We start from the raw sequence: 17,399 nt of genomic DNA, 5'->3' as shown, positions 1-17,399 counted from the left end.
CTTGGTTTAGGGGCCTGAGTGGGCAATAAACAAGTTGGAGTAAATGCTGACTGCAATTAGGGGAGTCTGTGTTTTGAACTTGAGAGGTGTGGGGGATTAAGAGAAGGTGGACAGAGGACCAGCTGCAGAGGCATGGCGGCTCAGAACCGGAAGACATCCTTGTGTTCCTGGCTCCTCGGCCTGGCACTGCTAGAAGGGAAAAGATGCGCTTAGCTCGCAGAAGCCAGGTGGTTCAGTCCCCTGGGTACAGACTGCTTCTCACACCCCAGTCCTGGTGTCGGAGATGGAGGCCAATCTGACATGGACCCTCGGCTGTGTGGTCTCACCTCTGTCCCCTCCTTACCTTTCCAGCCAGGCTCCTCCCCCGGGGTGAACACCCTCTGCTCTCGGCCAGCTGCCCCCGAACAGCAGGGAGCTCTGTGTCTAGGAAATCCTGGCTGTCAATGAGTTGTCCCAGCCTGCGTCACAGACGAGGCCAGACAGATGCTCACACACTCATTTGTCCACTGTCGTTATGTTTTCCGTATGTTTTCTTTCCCTCCATTTCTCTGTTCCTGAAAATCAAGCGGGATTTTGGCTGAACTGTGCTTTCTAAACGGAAGTGCTTTTGCAGTGATCCTGGGTGAAAAGTCAAGATAAGCATTTAGGTGGAGATTTCATTTTTTTTTTCAAATGTATCTGCACGGGACATTTTTATTTTTCCACCAGAGGGTCTTACTGAGCATGTTTTAAACCCATTATCATGCCTCAAGGGGCAGGCCTTGCCTGCACTTTGAAGATACGGTTCTCAAGGCTCTCAGTCTCCCTTTGAAAAGGCTTTTTCTCGTTGGTTTTACAGTGAAAATGCGGTGGAGACTTTGGAAAGAGAATTGATCCTTAGATTTGCTCGGTTAAATGCAGACTCCACGTTGACATGCGCAAAACCAGGGGGTAGAATATCTTAACGCAGGGCAGTCCAGGCCGTAGGACCTCTGGGCTCACTCTTTCTCTGCCCAGCCCCTGTCCCTTGGCTGGTTTCGTTTTGTCACTTGGGTTCAGCTTGACCATCCCAGGCTGACTGACCGCCCAGTCCAGAGTAGCGACCTGATATCGGAACTCCTTGCTCCGTTCCGGTTGGTTCCCCGTTTTTCCCAGAATGCCTCCTGTCTTTGGCATGTTGTTGTTCAGTGTTGGTTGATGTTTCTGTCGTTGGCTTGCTGCCGTTGGAGTAGTGCTACAGGAGGGCAGGAAGTGAGTCTGTCCCTGCCTTTACTCCCCACTGTGCCCCAGCCCCAGCCGTGAGAACCGCCTGCTGATACACAGCAACTCAGGAGAAACGCAAATGTGAAGGGCTCCGTCGGAGCCAGCGGGGGGCCGGGTCCGGGCCTCAGCCCTGGGGTCCGGTGTCTGGTGAGTCTGGCGCCAGCACCTTAGACTGTTGCGTTGTGCGCATCAGGGATGATCCCTCCGGGTTGAGCCAGAGTGCTGGGTTTTCTGTCACTTTCAGCCGGAATAATCCAGGTGTATTGATATACAGATCATCTGAATGCATTCATCATTTTTTTTATATTTGTGGACAGTAGGTTTGTATGAGGGAAACTAGGACCAAGGGCCTGAAATATAAGCCCTCCAGATGTGTCACCTGCACGCCTCCCCTCCATTCGCCTCGGGCAGCCCCAGAGCCGTAGTTCTCAGCGCCGCCAGGAGGGGCCCTCAGGGACCCTGCTTTTTGTTCTCAAAGTTCTTGAGTATCTGTCAGCATCATAATTGTATGATTCGCATATTAGAAAATAATGGAAACGGAGCGCTTGGCAAGTTGCTGAGACTGTATGAACCCCTTTTAAGTGGATTGGTCACGATTCGTGGGTCGCATCTTGTGTTTTCCTGAGTGGCGCTGCAGTTTTGCTTGCAGATGCGAGGAGACTCCTGCCACCCTCGACTCTGCACGGCGAGCGCTGGCCCTGGGGCTTCACCGTGTCTGCTGACGGTTCCTATGTTGTCGGCAAGTCACAGAGCCGCTCCGGGCATTAGCGTCCTCATCTTTACAAAGAGAGGGTTGAGCATGTTTGTTTCTAAGGCCTGAACGCTTGTAACGTTCTGTTTCTTTTAAGGCTCACTGCTCACCGTCACTTAGATTTTTTTCTGTTTATAAAAGTAAACTTAACCCATTCTGGAAATTTGGGGATATCAGAAGTACAAAGAGTGTCACCCCTCACTCCACCACTTAAGCAGCCTTGACACTGCCCCTTATTTACTTCCAGTCTTTCCTCTGTGCAGTTTTAACACATAGCTAGGATCAACAGCCTGAGCTTCAGCATCACGCAGGCTCGGCCGAGAGCATCAGTGTCGCTGCCGCCTGGTACCTCCTGTCTGAGCGTCCACGAGCTCAACTGTGAGTGGGCATAGCGACAGGACCTCCTCTAGATCTGCTGTTTTGAAGGGTGAATAAAGCAGCTTGGATTTACTTCTAAGTCGTACCACACGTAAAAATAAATTCCAGGCTCATTAAATATCTAAACATAAAAGTGAAGGAATTTGGAAATAATAAAAGAATGTTTTCTAATGTTGGGTTAGGAAAGGGTGGGCAGGGCCCTGAATTTAAGGAAGAACTTATTCCTGGTCCTCTCCTGGAATGTCAGGTTTTGGTGGGTATGGAATCCAAATGAGCCCTCCAGGATGAGCTGTCTGCGGGATGCTTCTCCAAGCGACGGCATTAACCGGTGTCTTTAAGCATCGAAATTTCTATGTGTTCTTGTCTAAAATTTGTCACTATGCATAAATGATTTTATTTAGTATTACTTAAGTCGTTTGGGGGAATGTTAAGATAAATAAGCTTTACAACGTGTGTCTCCTACTTCTAAAATCGGCCTCTGGACTGGGTGACTGTTACAAGTGGAAACAGCTGCTCTCAGAAAGCGCAACGGGCTTGTTCGGGGCTCCAGACCCCGGCAGAGGTACAGCAGGTACTTGGACCCTGGCCTCTGCCCCAGGAGCCCTGCCGGCTTCTCTACATTACGGTTGGCCCTCAACACCTGCAGGTTCTGCACCAACCGTGGGTTCACCCAACTGCAATTATTGAGTCCTGGATGTGGAACCCATGGATATGGAGGGCCGACTGTATTACACAATTGGCTATAAGGGACTTGAGCATCGGTGGATTTGGGTATCTACGGAGGCTCCTGGAAACAGTCCCCCACAGATACCAAGGGTTGACTGTACTTCCTCTACCAGCAGAGGAGCAGGGATAACGCTGTTCACACCCCACCCTCCCCAACCCAGCCAGCAGCACCTAAGCGGCCAGGGCGTGTGGGAGCCAGCCCTCCTAGACTCTCAGGGGAGGGGTTCTGTAGGTCTGCCCTCCCATTGTCCTTCGGCCATCATTTGGCCTTCGTGGTTCCCATCCAGCGACGCACACAGACCTCCCCCAGATGCCGCACGAGGAGAAAGAAACACGATGGCCCAAGACTGCAGATAGAAAAGGCTGAGAATAAAACTACCCAAGAAAAGAGAGCCCGTGTAGCTAAAACCACAAAAGAGTTTATGTTTGGTGAAGAGATACTGGAGAGGAGATAAAATGTCAGATGAGAGCAACATTTAAAAAGAAACAGTAATCGGGTCCAGGGATGGTAAACATGGGGCAAATCCAGCTCTCCATCCACACCCACACCCACAGCAGACATCAACAATCCATCCCAGCACCCTTACTGGCCAAGCCTGAGAAAGCTTTGCGCTGGATTTTAAGGAACTGGGGCCAGATGATCGTTATGAGGTGAAGCTTTCTGCCTTTTTGCCAAAGGAGCAAAACTGAGGATCCTTCCCTTCACCTCTTGTTTTCCTGGGGAGCATTGCCGCCTCTTACCACCTGCCTCCCCCCACAGGCTCCCAGGAAGCACCTGGCTTGCAGAGGACTCTTCCAAAACTTCAGTTCTGCTTCTCACACCCCCTGCACTAGCAGAGAGAGCTGAATGGGTATTGCTAACCTCACTTCCCCTGTATCTGGATCTAACCCAACCAATGTTCCAAATACAGTAGATACTGTGGACTCTATAGTCATTTTCAAAATGGGTTTTTTTAGGGGGTGGGGTGGGGTGGGGCACGGCTATCCTGGGGAAGTCTGTCTTCAAGATAAATCTGACACAAAACTCCATACATAAAAGCAGGAAGAAGAGATTAGTGTGTAGGTGAATTTACAGTCACCTCCCGCAGTATTCTTTGACGGGCGCCGCCCGCCTGGGCCCCCAACCGTTCTGCAGCTGAGGGTGGGGTGCCGAGCTCAGCTGGGTTGGCTTCTGTCTTCACTCCTGATGGTAATGGCTCAAATTTATTGAGCTGTTTAAAATGCTGTGGAAGTTGTGAAGTGTTAGCCCAAGGTTATTCAACAGCCCCACTGAGCGAAGGGGTCTGTGCCGATCCCCGTGGATCTGGGCCCTGGGCAGCTGGGTGAACACTGCTGGCTGGCATGCGGAGGCTGAGGACCTGGCGGTTTTCCCCTCATCTTCTCAGGACGCTTGTCCTCAGAGCCTGGTCCCCACGCTGTGAGGAAGCCCGAGTTGCCTGGGCCGGGGCCTAGCAGAGGAGTGCGTACCACCACCTCACCGTCCTCGTGGGTGTGCCATCTTGAAAGTCGGTCCCCAACCCCAGGTGAGCCGTCTCTCGGCTGATGTCTCCTGGAGCAGACAAGGGCCGTTTCCGCTGAGCCCCGCCCAGGTCTCAGTCAGGAGTGAAACGAATGCTTTCTGCCGCTCTAAGTGTAGAGGGTGATTTGTTCTTCATTGATAGTTGCATAATTTCACGTATAACAACGTTACTCTGTGAATTACGTGATGCACTTATAAATACACACTACTGGGGATACAGTTTAGAAATACAAATTATAGAGATGCGCGAGCGTGTGATTGCACCTGACCCTCACAGTCGCTTCTGAGGGAAGCGGGTAACAGACGGGTAACTGGCCCACAGTCCCCCAGCTGTGGTAGTGAAGCCAGGAGTCGGGTTGTAGCTGATGGCAGACTAGGCCAGAGTTATCTGTCTTCTTTCACTGTGGGTCACCTTCACCTTGCCACCTAAGGTAGAAAGAGGCACACACAACCGGGTCATTTTCTAGAGGAGAGGTGCAGGGTGGGGTGATACCCCCAGGTGCACACATGCTAGTGGCGGAGACACCCTGGGGCTGGGGCTGCTCAGTTCAGGAGCCTGCGGGAGAGTCTCCAGGCAGCGGGCGGTGGGTTTTGTCCACTCTCCGTTGCGTGTGTCCTGCTGCCTTCAATTCTGATCTGCACGTCACTAGGTAGCTGCCCCTGTTGGAGGCCCTCGGTCTGAGGGTCGCCAGGCCAGCTTTCCCTCTGTTGCCTGAAATAGCCCCGTATCTTTTTGCACGTGTAGACGAGGCAGCTAGCTGAGGCACCGAGTTGAGATGGCTTGTTCCCCGGTGCGTGGCAGAGCCCCTCTTGTCCCCTACCACGCCCTGCCCTGTGAGTCCCACTTGCTTTGCCAGGCCTTGTCATCATCCTAGGTTTTCACTGGAGGCTGCCTGGGAGATCTTTCAAACAAGCAGAGACTTCCGAATAGCGGAACCCACACTCCTGTTCCTCCAGTGGGGCAGGATTTCTTCTTGTGAATGGAATTCTTTATTTCCGACGTCCATAAATCACAAAAGTTATAATGGGAGCTGACATGTGACCACGTAATGTGGACATTTTGCACTTCGGATGTTTTGGAAGCAATAAACTCAGACCCTGAAGTGCTGAGTTGTGAGCAAACTAAACATGCCTGCCTGCCTCGGAGGCTGGATTAACTCACTTAACCCTTAGAAGAATCCCATGAAGCAGGTGTTGTTACGTTCCCATTTTCTAGGTGAGGAAGATGTAGCTCCCGGAGGTTATCTGACTTGTTCAGGTCACACAGCGGAGCTGGCCTTCAGTCCCAGGGCCTCTCCCCACCATCAAGGGAGAAGCCTGCCCGTCATCATCTCTTGACTACCAGCCGGCCTCCGAGGTAGCTGGGAGCCAGGGTGGCCCGTGGGGACACCAGAGACAATTGATTTAGTGGTGGAGGCAAATGGTGTTGAAGCCACACCCGCCAGGGTTGGCGGTGAATCCAGCTCTGACGGGCCCTTGCTGTGCAACCTCAGGTGGAGTGCTTGCCCTCTCGGTTTCTTCACCTGTAAGCCCTTCATAGATTTTCTAATCACTTAATCCTTTGAGAGGAGTTCTCCTACCATCACCCCCATTTTAAAGATGGGGAAGCTGAGGCATAGTGGGGAGGCACCAGCCCGAGCTCACACTTGGGAAGCAGTGGAGTTGGGACTCAGACTCGGGCTCTCTGACTCCCAGGGTCTCAATCCTGGGTTCATCGCCTGCTCTTCCAGGGTCGGCAGGTCTCCGTGTGGGCAGGGCAGGGCAGGGCAGGGAGACGTCTCCTGGAGCCGACACGCTGTCTCGAGGGGTGGGTTTGAAGCCATGTTTGCTTTCTTCCTTTCACCTTTCTACAGTTTAAGTAAGCCCTATCATTTGTGTAATTAGGAAAAGACTAAATTCATTTAGTTTAGCTGTCTCCCAAAAAAACGCCAGCTGCACCTTAGCAAAGGTCAGAGACCCTGAAACATCAGAATCAGGTTCATCTGTGCACAGCTTCTGTCCACGTTCAGGTGAAATCAATTTTCCTCAGTGGGTCCCTGCTGTTATCCCAACAAAAACGGCGAGGTGGACAGCAGGTGGCGCTGCCCCCTCAGAAACAGCCAGGGGCGGAATCCCTGGGACCCTTCAGGTGCCAGGCTGCCTCCTCTCCCGGGGAGGGTCCCCTGCCCCGAGCTCTCTGCCCAGGGAAGGCTTCTGACCATTTGGACAGAGATGGCCCAGCCCTCCCTGCTTCACCCCAAGCTGTGACCACGCAAAGGTGTTACAGCAGAACCCAGAAACACGGTGTGCTGAACTATGGGGCTTGCTTTGGTGGAAATTTCCGAATACAGAAACGTTGTCTCCTTTTCCAGGGGACATCTGAGGGCCCGGCATGCCCCGTGGTCGTGAAGCCTGACACAGCAGGGTTCACGGAGCCCGTGCCTCCTCCCTGGTGTGATGCCGTGGTTTTAATGACATAAGCCTGGGGAGGCTTACCACCACCGTTACTCCTCAGACCGCTGTCCAGTTGCAGCGTTTCTCCCTGGGCTGCCACCCCACTGACACAGTGAACTGCAGGAAATCAGCCGCAGGGCACGGTCTACACCGGCCCCAGCGCCTCTGTCCACTCTGGACAGGCTCGCCCTTCTCGGCGTCCTCAGGCAGCCCGTGCTGTAGGAGTTGGAGGGGACCTTGGTGACCATGCCCACACGGGGGTCTTGAACAGCACCAGCTTTCTGCCTCCGCTGGGGGCTTGGGCTGCCTTGGCCTTGGTGACGTTGCCTCTTTAGGGTGTTGACACGACCGGCCCCAGGTATCCTGGTGCTGGAGACAGTGCGCTGGTCTGTTGACCAGTGTCAGCAGGGGTGTGTCAGCCGCTGAGTCTTGTCTGACCTGATGGCAGAGGGCAGTGGGTACTCAGTGTCCCCGAATGAGTGAATCTGTGCCAGATGTCTTGTGTTTCGTGCCAATGGTATTTTACACTTGCAGAGTCAGTTGTCCCTCTTCCCCTGCCTATCCCCAGAGCACAGAGATCAATATGGTTGTTAAGGGCCCATGATTTGTCTCGGTCCCACAATAAGTCAGTGCGCCATCGTGAGTGGGCGTGGCGTGCCAGCGGGAGATGCTAAACAAGGGCCTCCCTCCTCAAAGCAGCCCAGAACTCTGAGCTCTTGGTACCCAGAAGATTCCAGAGGCAGAGCAGGAGGGCGCAGCCACATACGCTGCCCCAACTGGCCTCTCTTCCTTGAGTTTCATCTTTTGTTTGAGTTTTTCTCCGTTGGACTGAGGGGCCCAAGGAAGTGAAGGGATCTCTCATGGAGGCCGGTGGTGGGAACCTACAAAAACCAGGTCCACTGTCCCAGAGAGGAGGTGAAAGTCAGGGGTCTGAGCTGGGGCTGCTAGGAGGGCCTCCCCCCCGCATCCAGATGCAGGCAGGGGGGATCAGAGGGACCCCAGTCCCTTGTGCTGCCCCTGACCATTGCCATCTCCCCGGCGGAGGCAGGAGGCTGGCAGAGGCTGGGTCACGGACCACACTTCAGCTTCCCTCTTTTATCACTAGGCCTCATGGCTGGAGGAAAATGGGTGTCCAGGAGCCATGGGGCACAGTGGTTAGGGACATGGGCTTTGTGGTCAGAAAGTCCTGGGTCTGAGTCCAAATTCCACCTCTTACCAGCAGTGTCTTGATGAAGTCCCCTAACCTCTCTGAGCTCATTTCTGAATCTGGAGTCGAGGGCAGTAAGTTGTAGGACCTGCCTGAGAGGGCTGCCGAGAAGGTGGACAGAGGTGGTGTGGAGAGAGGACGGCCGCGTGGCCAGCGCAAGGCGCCTCCTGCACAAACCCGAGCCCCGTGTCTGCTCGCCTGGGCGCCAAGTGCCCCCCCATCAGCCGCTGCTTAGGGCCACGAGCTGGCTGGGCCACTGGGCGGGAGGGGGCAGCAGAGGCCACAATGAGACTCCTTCACCGGGGTTTTCTCAGGAGCCCAGAGAATGCTGGACGACAGACTCTAAACTTAGTGCCCATCAGGACCACCTGGACGTCTGTGAGCCTGTGGATTCCCGGGTCCCACCTCCAGAGATTCTAACCCAGTGACTCTCAGCACCTGCCCCTGCCCCCATCTGTGAGCAGACACCCCTAGTATTTCTGATGAGGGCAGTTCCTGGGCCGCGCTCTGAACCACCCTCAGAAGTGAAGCCCTTGAGCGCAGGGTTCGGAGATCCTGGGGAGGGTCCACATCGGAACCGAACTCCTGACTCAGCCCCACGTTAGAATCCCATCTTTGGAGCCCAGTGGGACGTCTTCCTTCTCCCTGGGAACGGAGGGAAAGTCCAGGTGCGTCATACTGGAAGATGGGGCGTCCAGTGGTTCCCAAGCTGGTTTGCCCGAGTCCCTGAGCAGGAGGCCTTGTAGAATATGGGTTCTTGCAACTCGTTTGACACCCATCCCACACTCCAGGGGAGGAGGATAAGAAATGCGCACCTCATAGCCATTCCTGGCTGGGCGTCCTGGAGCTAGGCTGTCCGCTTGCTCCTGGCAGGTGTCACCTCGCTGACCACTGAGGTGAGGAGAACCGAGGCTCCGAGGTAACATGTCTCACCCAGGTCAAGTGGTGCTGGAGCTGGGACTCTAGCTCCATCTTTGCACTGCTTCCAGGAGAGCTGCAGGCGGGGAGCCAGGCCTTCAGTGCCCCCCCACTCCCCTCCCTGTCCCTAGCCCTCCAGCCCCAAAGGGCAAAGGAAACGGCAGGACCAGGAAGGCACTTTCCCTTCGGAAGCACGCGCCCTGAGTGCCGACTGGTCGCCAGGCCTGCAGCTCTCGTCTGCCAGGGGCTGGGGAGCCGGGACACCGCGCCAAGGCGCCGCTGCTGCTGCTGCTGCCGCTTGGGGCTGCGATGGCCTGCAGCCGAGGTTCAGCTGTGTCCCAGCCGTGGGCCCTGCGCAGAGAACTGCCACGGGAGGTGTAATTCACGAACAGAAGCCCTATCGGGAACATCCTGGCCGCTGCCCCACCTCCTGGCCTGTTGTTTTGGGGAGTATTCATACCCTTGGGGTATTTTGACTGCGTTGTTCCAGGACAAACCCCCTAAAGACGTGTGCAGAACTTTTGAATTAATTCTCTCGAAAATGTCCCTAAGCTAGAATGATACCCCTTTATGCACCCAGGGCTGTGATTTTGCACCGGACTCAGAAGCGCCTTTGCATTTTAAGCTGGTAACTTGCCCACGCCGTGCACGCTTTTGTGTTGGCACCGGTGGTGGGAGCTTCATCCCCGCGGTCCCTGTGCGAGCCAGGCCGAAACGGGCCTTGGGGAAGACTCGAGTGAATGTGGTCTTGTGCGGGGGCAGCGGGCGGCTTCGTGAAATCTTGGTCCTGGGCGTGGAGGCAATTATGCCTGTAGAATCTGGCCCTTTCGGGTGTGCCTGGAGCCACACGCTCCCCGCGGGGAAGGCTGGACTTTGCTCTCATCCCCAGGCTCCGGGTCAGGCCCCAGGCAGGCCAGACCCATCCCTGATCCCTGGGCTGGTTTTCCTGCACGGGCCCCTCTGGGTGCCTCCCACCTGGCCTGGCCCGGACGTGAGCACGCCGGGAGATCTTGCTGAAAGGAAGGCGCTCCGGGGGAGAGGAACAGGAGACCGGGGTTCGCCGCCGCCGCCCATCCCCCACTCTGGTCCAGCGGCGCCAAAGCCACGTGCTACCAGGGCGCACCAAGGGGCCAAGGGAGTGGGTGCGGGGGCTGGAGATGCTGCCCGAGAAGACAGGGAGCGCGCCGACTGGGCTGGCATTGGGTTTCTCCTAATCAGCCCCACTTCCCCGGAGCCTCCATCCTAATTGGGGCGCAGGCTCCGATGGAGGAAGCAGGGGGCCCCACTCCAGCCTGCCTGCCTCCCTGCCAAGATTGTCTGGAGCCCCAGCACGACGTTCCTGCACTGGAGGCCTGGGGGCTTTTCTCTGGCCCCGTTCTGGGCACCAACGGGAGGCACGGGGTGCGGAGAGGTGGCCTCCTCCGCCCTCCATGAAGCTGCTCCCCGCCCGCTGCCCAGGAGACCCGGGCTCGCCGCTTCGGCCGCCCAAGACCCCGAGGGACGGAGTCGCCGGCTTTTTCCTGTGCCCTTTATCTCGGTTTTATAGACAGCTGTTAGTTTGGGGCATTAATTGCCTGGGCGAGTTTATTGATAATTTTGATGTAACAGAGCACCGGAGAAATTGCCCTCACGTCCAGAATGTCAAATTTGAGAAGAAGCAGGTTCAGAGGCTCACGACCCCACGATGCGGAGAAACTGCGGTGGGTCTCGAACGGCTGCGCCGACAATGTGACTTTATTGTGTTTGTTTTCCTAGGTAGCTGGGAATTGGAATAGAAAGAGGGTCAGTAGGGGAGACAGACTTTTTCAAATGGATTTTTTCCCCTAATGATTTAGGGGGAAATGGAAGCAGATTGGAAACATGTCTATCACCTTGCTCTCCCACCAACAGCCTTTTTCCTGCTCCAATTTTACTCGCTTCTCCATTGGGGAAAACCAAGTGCAGGGCACCAAAAAAAAAAAAAAAAAAAAAAAATCCTACCAAAAAAAAAAAACCTTAAAAGGTGTTCCATGATTTATAACAGCTAGAATATGGGAACAGTAAAGTCTGAAACTCAAAGTACAATTCTCATTGGTCTTGGAGTGGCCAAAACAAAAGTGTAAAATATTTTATGTATATACATATATATATATATATATATATACGTATGTATATGTTTTTTCCCTGGGGGAGGGACAACTATAGTTTTTCTTTAAACGTTTGCTTATTTCTTTAAAACAAGAAATGACATTTAGAGGGGCAGAGGGCTCTTCTTAAAAAACAGAAGCCAAGAAAAAGAGTTACCCTCGTCCAGATTTCACTTCAGTGTGAAATGAAGAGTGAAAAGAGAAGGATTAGTCAAAAAAGAAAAAAGAAGAAAAAAGGATTAAGAATCATCCATACTTTAAATTAAAAAAAAAAAAAAAGGCTGGAGATCCCGGGCTCGTTTCTGTCTGTATTTGGAAGATATTCTCCAATCCCAATAAAATACTCATGCGATTTTATTTCTAGTTGATACAATATTAAAGGCCATGTACAAATGTCATACATTTTTATTTTTGTTCTTTTTTAGGAAAAAATACACAAAAGGCAAAAACATCCTCAAATCGTCATTTTTATACAGTGCAGAAGGAAATTTAAAATACGTGTCACAAACGCTGCACCCCAGCAGCCAAAATACTAAAAAAAAGGGGGGGCCTTCATTTTATATATATATATATTTATTTATTTATATAAAACATATGGAAATTTGTCTTTACACAGATCGGACTTAGTTTCAAATTTACAATGGATACCTAAAAAAAAAAAATCTACGCGGCAAATATTGCCAACAAAGTTACACCATTAATACTGATAAACGGAGGAGCCTATGCGGTGTTTCGATTATTAGGGAAAGAAAGTAGAATAAATAACAGGATGAGCCTTGCTATCGTTTTTTTTAAAAGTGCCTTAACCTTTCTGCGTCACCGCAATCCTGAATCCGAGCGCTCAGCGGGCCTTCCCGGTCCCCGCGGCGCCGTGTTTTCCTCACTCTCCCACCAGAAGGTTTACAGTAGAGATCAGGAGACAGCCAGGTCTCGGGAGAAAAACACCGACCAAAAAAGTCAAAATAAAGTTAGAAACCAAACCAGAAACACTGAAGAGAAGGATGGAGAGGAAGGCGGAGGGGGACGGCCGCAGAGGCCCGAGAGCCGCCGCTTCTGGGCTCCTTCTGGTTTCTTTCCTAAGACGAGCAGTGGCTTCAGAAATGCAAGTTATTCGCACAAGGATCCACCTGTGGTTGATGGAGGACTTCTGAGGTGGGGAGGGAGAAGGCGATTTCTTGCCCCCCCCCTTCCCTGCAAAAGATGGCTCTGAAAGGAGACGCGCATTCCAAGACATTCTTTCAAAAAAATTAAAAATAAAAAGATAAATACTCAACCAAAAAATAAAAGTATTTGATGATGACGGTCTCACACGTTGGCCTTTCTCCTTCCCCCGACTTTGGCCATTGGAGGGGAAGAGGGGGAGAGACCTCAGCAGAAAGCTTGTTTAGATGTTGAGGGTTTTTCCCCAACACAGCACCTTCTCAGCCGGTTTCAATAGGATCAAAAATAGGTATTTATTTTTCAACAGCTGCAGTCAGATCAGGACCCACCACCACCATTTTAAAGAAACTGTTGAGCGGGTGGCGGGGAGGTGCCGACAGCGGGGCTCCGTCGTTGCCTCGGGGATTCCTTTCCCGAATAATCCGGTCGGGGAGGGGTCAAACCCTTTTCTTCTGCCGACGGTTATACCTCGAAAATAAAGCAGTTTCTGGCGATGGGTTCCGAAGTCCCAGTGCCCGGCCAGCCCCTGCCCGGAGGGCCCCGGGGGCTGTGGCCTCACATCACGCACGGCTTGATGTCTTGGTAGGTGACCTGCTGGTGGTAGTAAGAGCCACCGCCGGCTGAGTGCATGGACGAGGATGCCATTGTGTTGAAAGAGAAGACGAACTCCTTTCGGTCACACATGCTGGGCGACTGCGAGTGGTACCGCGGGATGCCTGCAGGGCAGGGCGACAGGAGAGGGGACGTTAAAGGGTTAGCCTCCGGAGGCCAGAGTTCCAGGTGGAGAAGCACCTTTGCCCGAGGGGTGCACGGGGCAGGCTTGCCCGGCTCGGGCGCAGGGCTGGAGGCCTCCCCTCCACAGCGCCTCCCCATGTCTGAGTTCCCGGTCTCCGTGGGGCCGGCGCCCAAAGGGAAGATCCCCAGACACTGGCAAGGATCCCTGCTCCCCTGAGCGCCTGCTGGCTGGGCCTCTCCCACCTTGGACACCGAGCCTGGGCCGGGGCCTTCCAGAGGCTGACGGGGAAGTGGTGAGAGGGGCCGAGATGCGCCAACAGAGAAGGTCCAGCGGCCTCCACTTCCAGGGCAGCCTGGGGCCTGTGCCTGGTGCTGGGCAGCCACCTTCCAACCCCAAAGGCTGCGGTGGCTCCAGAGCAGCCAGCCAGGCCGGCAGGGGCCAACACGGGGGCCAAGGGTGGCTTCTCAGATGAAGGGCCCTTTGAGAACCAAGCCTCTGGGACAGCTGGAGCCCGCCTGGAGTTTGAAGCCGCCCAAGCTGGGCAACCCGGCGCAGAGGCCCCTCCAGCCTCCAGGCAGGCCCGGCTCCTCCCCCCCACAGGCTGCTGACAGCTGACTCCTGGCAGGCCCCTGCTTGGATCACTCCAAGCTCTTCTCAGAACCAGGCCCAGAAGGCTGCTAGTGGGTGCCGAGATGGAGGGTTCAGAGGGGAAGATTGCTGTGCCCCTTCCTTCTCGGAGGACTGGGGGTGGGGCGGTACCTGGAGACCTGAAGACCTGGCTCCTGAGAAACAGGCTGTGTGGGGGGCCTGCAACTCTGACCCTCGATCGGGGCCCCTCTCTGCCTCTGTCACCACAAAATGCCCCGACTCAATGTTCGCGTGGCCCAGGCCTGATTCCTGAAAGGCCGGGCTCTGAGCCTCTGAGCAGGCGTGCAGCCTGGCCGGCTTTGGGCCTAACTCTTCCGTCCTGCCCGGCTCAGAGCAGAGGCGGCTCTCCCGCAGCTTTTCTGGGGCGAGTGGGGAGAGTGAGCCAGCTGTCCGGGGCTGGGCCTGGCTCCATCCTGGGAACTTGCTGAGGTGTGCGGGGGCTAAGGGACCTGAGGGGACTTAGAATATTGGAGTCTAATAAGTCTTTTTGGTGAGGATGGGGCCTACCTGGCCAGGCTGGGGCTGCACCTCAGCAGCTGGGAGTTGAAACAGAAAAGGAGAGAAAACGACCTCTTAGTCTATACTGGGGGCTCCAGGCTGCACTCGCGCCTCAAATGGGGGGAGGTGGGGCTGAGAGACACCCTGGGGGGCTTGGCGGCGCGCAGAAGCGGCCGCAGGCTGTGGCCCAGGGCGGGCGGCAGCTTCTGGGGGCTGGGTCTGCAGTGCACTCAGATGGGCTCCCCTCGGGGCTGGCACGGCCCGGCCTCCCCACTCACCTGGCAGCTCAGCGGGGGTGTTGTGACTGGTCTGCTGCAGATACGGCTGGTCCAGGGAGTGCGCGGAGAGGCTGCCGGACAGGGGGTTGGCCGCGGGGTTGCAGGGGGACAGGGGCTGCTGCTTGATGTAGGAGGCGCTGCTGTTGAGCGCCGCGGAGGCGGAGGGCGGCCAGGCGGCCGCCGCGCCTGAGTAGACGGCGTGGGGCTCCATGACCCCACCGGCGGCCGCGGGCAGCAGTGGGGAAGCAGGCACCGAGCTGTCGTGGTGCGGGTACTCGCCGGCCGCCGCGGCGCCGCAGCTGCCCATGTACGAGTGGCCACCGTTGGCGGGCAGGTGGGGCACCGAGTGGCTGGGCAAAGCCATGCCGTCCACGTTGCCCGGCAAGTGGCCGTTCATCATGCCCAGACCTCCCTCCAGCGCCAGGCTGTTGGGCGGGCACGAGAGGCCGCCGGCGGAGCCCTGGAAGCTGTAGGTGTCCGGGAGGTGGTTGAAGCCGAGCCCGTTCATCATGCTGTACATGGGCTTGAGCGCCTGGCATTTCCTTCGGAAGCCGCGCGGCCGCCGCCGAAAGGAGCCCTCCTCGAACATGAACTCACTGGCCGGGTCGATGGTCCAGTAGTGGCCCTTGCCCGGCCGCCCGAGGCCCTTGGGCAGCTTGATGAAGCACTCATTGAGCGAGAGGTTGTGGCGCACCGAGTTCTTCCAGCCCTGGTAGGAGCCGCGGAAGAAGGGGAAGCGGCTCTGCAGGAACTGGTAGATCTCGCTGAGTGTCAGGCGCTTGGTGGGCGAGCTCTGGATGGCCATGACGATGAGCGCGATGTACGAGTAGGGCGGCTTCTCGGGGCGCCGGATGCCGGCGTTGGTCTTCTTGGCCTTGGACGGGCCGGACGACGCGGGGTCCATGGCCGCGCCGCCTCCCCCGCCGCCGCCGTGCGGTGGCTGCTGCTTCTCGGGCGCCGAAGACATCGGGTGGCTGCTGCCGCCGCCGCCGCTGCCGCTGCTGCTCTGCGCCGCCGACGAGCCGGGAGGAGGAGGAGGAGGAGGAGGAAGAGGAGGGGGAGGGGGAGGAGGGCAAGGGGGAGGGGGCTGCGCGCGCGGGGCTGGCTGCACCTCTGCCGTCATCGGCGGCCACTTCTCCCGAGCGAGCCTCGGCGCGCCCTCCCCCGCCCGCTCGCTCGCTCGCTCGCTCGCTCGCTCGTCCTCCCCGAGGAGCTGATGGATCCGCGGGCGGTTGGCGCAGAGCCCCCTCTCTCTCCAGCTGCCTCCTCCCCCCACCTACTCTCCTCCCTCTTTCCCTCTCGCCCTCCCACAAGGGAAGGAGCCGAGCAGAGGCTGAGAGCAGGCTCTCTGCAGCCTGGGCGGAGGCCGCTAGGAAGCCCCCCCACCGGTTTTGCGGGGGAGGCACCACCTCTCGGGCCGGTGGCCGTGCGCCCCCGCGGGGAGCAGCGCTCGGTCCCCACCACCCGCGGCGCTCGGCTCCACGACTCCAGCCGAGGCCGCCCTCTCTGCCTTGTCTCTCGGCGGCGTCTCGCGGGCCAGCGTAAGACCCTCCAGGAGTTCTCTCCCCTCCCTGCCCCCCTCCGGCCCCCGCGGTGGTGGGCGCTTAAAGGGCCCCCACCTTCGCCTCCCAGCGTCCGCCTGCAGAACCCGCCCCGCCTCCACCAACCTGGCGAGCAAGTGTTAAAGCGCCCTCGGCCCGCGGTTCAGCCCAGCTGCGCCAGGCCCCCCGCCTTCCCCGCCCGGCCCACGCGGAGGGAAACGCACCCCGGGTCCCGGGCCTTCCCCGACGCGTACTGCTCGGTGGCAAATCGCAACTGCAGTGGCGGCCGTGGCCGCCGGGTCGTGACCATCGCGGACGCAGCCGGTTCGGCTACGGGTCCCCGCGGCCGGCGGGCGTGTGTTCCCGCGATGGACCGCCTACCCACTCTCCCCGCCCCGGGAAGGACTGCGCCGCGCCCGGGGCTTTTCGGACTCGCCCAGCCCGGCGCGAGCGGGCGGGCAGCCGATGGAGCCGAGCGCGGGCGGAAAACGAAAGCGCAGGGCGGGTCGCTGCCGCTTTGTCTCCGGCGCCGCAGGCTGTTCGGGGAGCGAGTGAGAACGTCTGGCCTTGCGGAGACCGACATCTCACGGGCTTCCCGAACAGGCGGCCACGCTCGCTCACTCACTTGTGCACTCGTGCACACACGCATACACTGATGCACATGCAAACCCGGTAAACTTCGCAGACTCAGACGTGCAAACTCACACCCACGCGTTCGTTCCCACTCACGCGCACACGGCCCTCAGGCATGTGCGTGCCCACTCGTGCGCTCACTCACGCGCACACAGAAGGCCCACAGGAGCTTCAGCTCGCACCTACTCCCACTCACGTGCACACTCGCCACGCTGATCTGAGCTCACACATAACTCAGTTGACCCCCCCCCCCAGCATACACACTGAAAACCCGCCTATTTGGCCCCGCAGTCCCTGTGTCCCCGCTTCCCAAGAGCAGGTTCCGATTTCTCGCAGATGGTAAAGGCCCTGGCAGGAAGTTTATACGGTTCAACGTAAACACATTCTGGGGGATTCTTTAATAATAATAATAGAGAATTCCGCGTGCGCGGGGGGGAGTTGGCCTAATGCCCCTGTGGGCTCGGCCTGCCGCCGCCGCGGGGGCCTCTGACATTGAGCGCCAGGCCAGGTTCCGGAAAGCAGTCTGCGCGGGCGGGGAGCATGGGCCCGGGCGGCCCTCGCGCGCCGGGCTGCCCGCAGCGGGGGGCTCGCACGCAGCCTTACC

The 17,399-nt window shown here is 57.0% G+C and overlaps 1 protein-coding gene across 1 annotated transcript; it reads right to left on the bottom strand.

Annotated features, from left to right (window-relative positions):
- Positions 1 to 13,016: 13,016 nt before the first annotated feature.
- Positions 13,017 to 15,588, bottom strand: FOXF1 (forkhead box F1). The gene is made up of 2 exons (XM_065899238.1): positions 14,622 to 15,588; positions 13,017 to 13,177 (listed from the first exon to the last, which is right to left on the bottom strand). The coding sequence occupies exons 1-2, from the start codon at positions 15,586 to 15,588 to the stop codon at positions 13,017 to 13,019; spliced, it is 1,128 nt and encodes a 375-aa protein (XP_065755310.1).
- Positions 15,589 to 17,399: the final 1,811 nt, after the last annotated feature.

This window comes from Phocoena phocoena, chromosome 20, assembly GCF_963924675.1.
Source record: "Phocoena phocoena chromosome 20, mPhoPho1.1, whole genome shotgun sequence".
In the NCBI taxonomy this organism is placed as follows: domain Eukaryota; kingdom Metazoa; phylum Chordata; class Mammalia; order Artiodactyla; family Phocoenidae; genus Phocoena; species Phocoena phocoena.
This window is presented reverse-complemented; position numbering and strand designations above follow the sequence as displayed.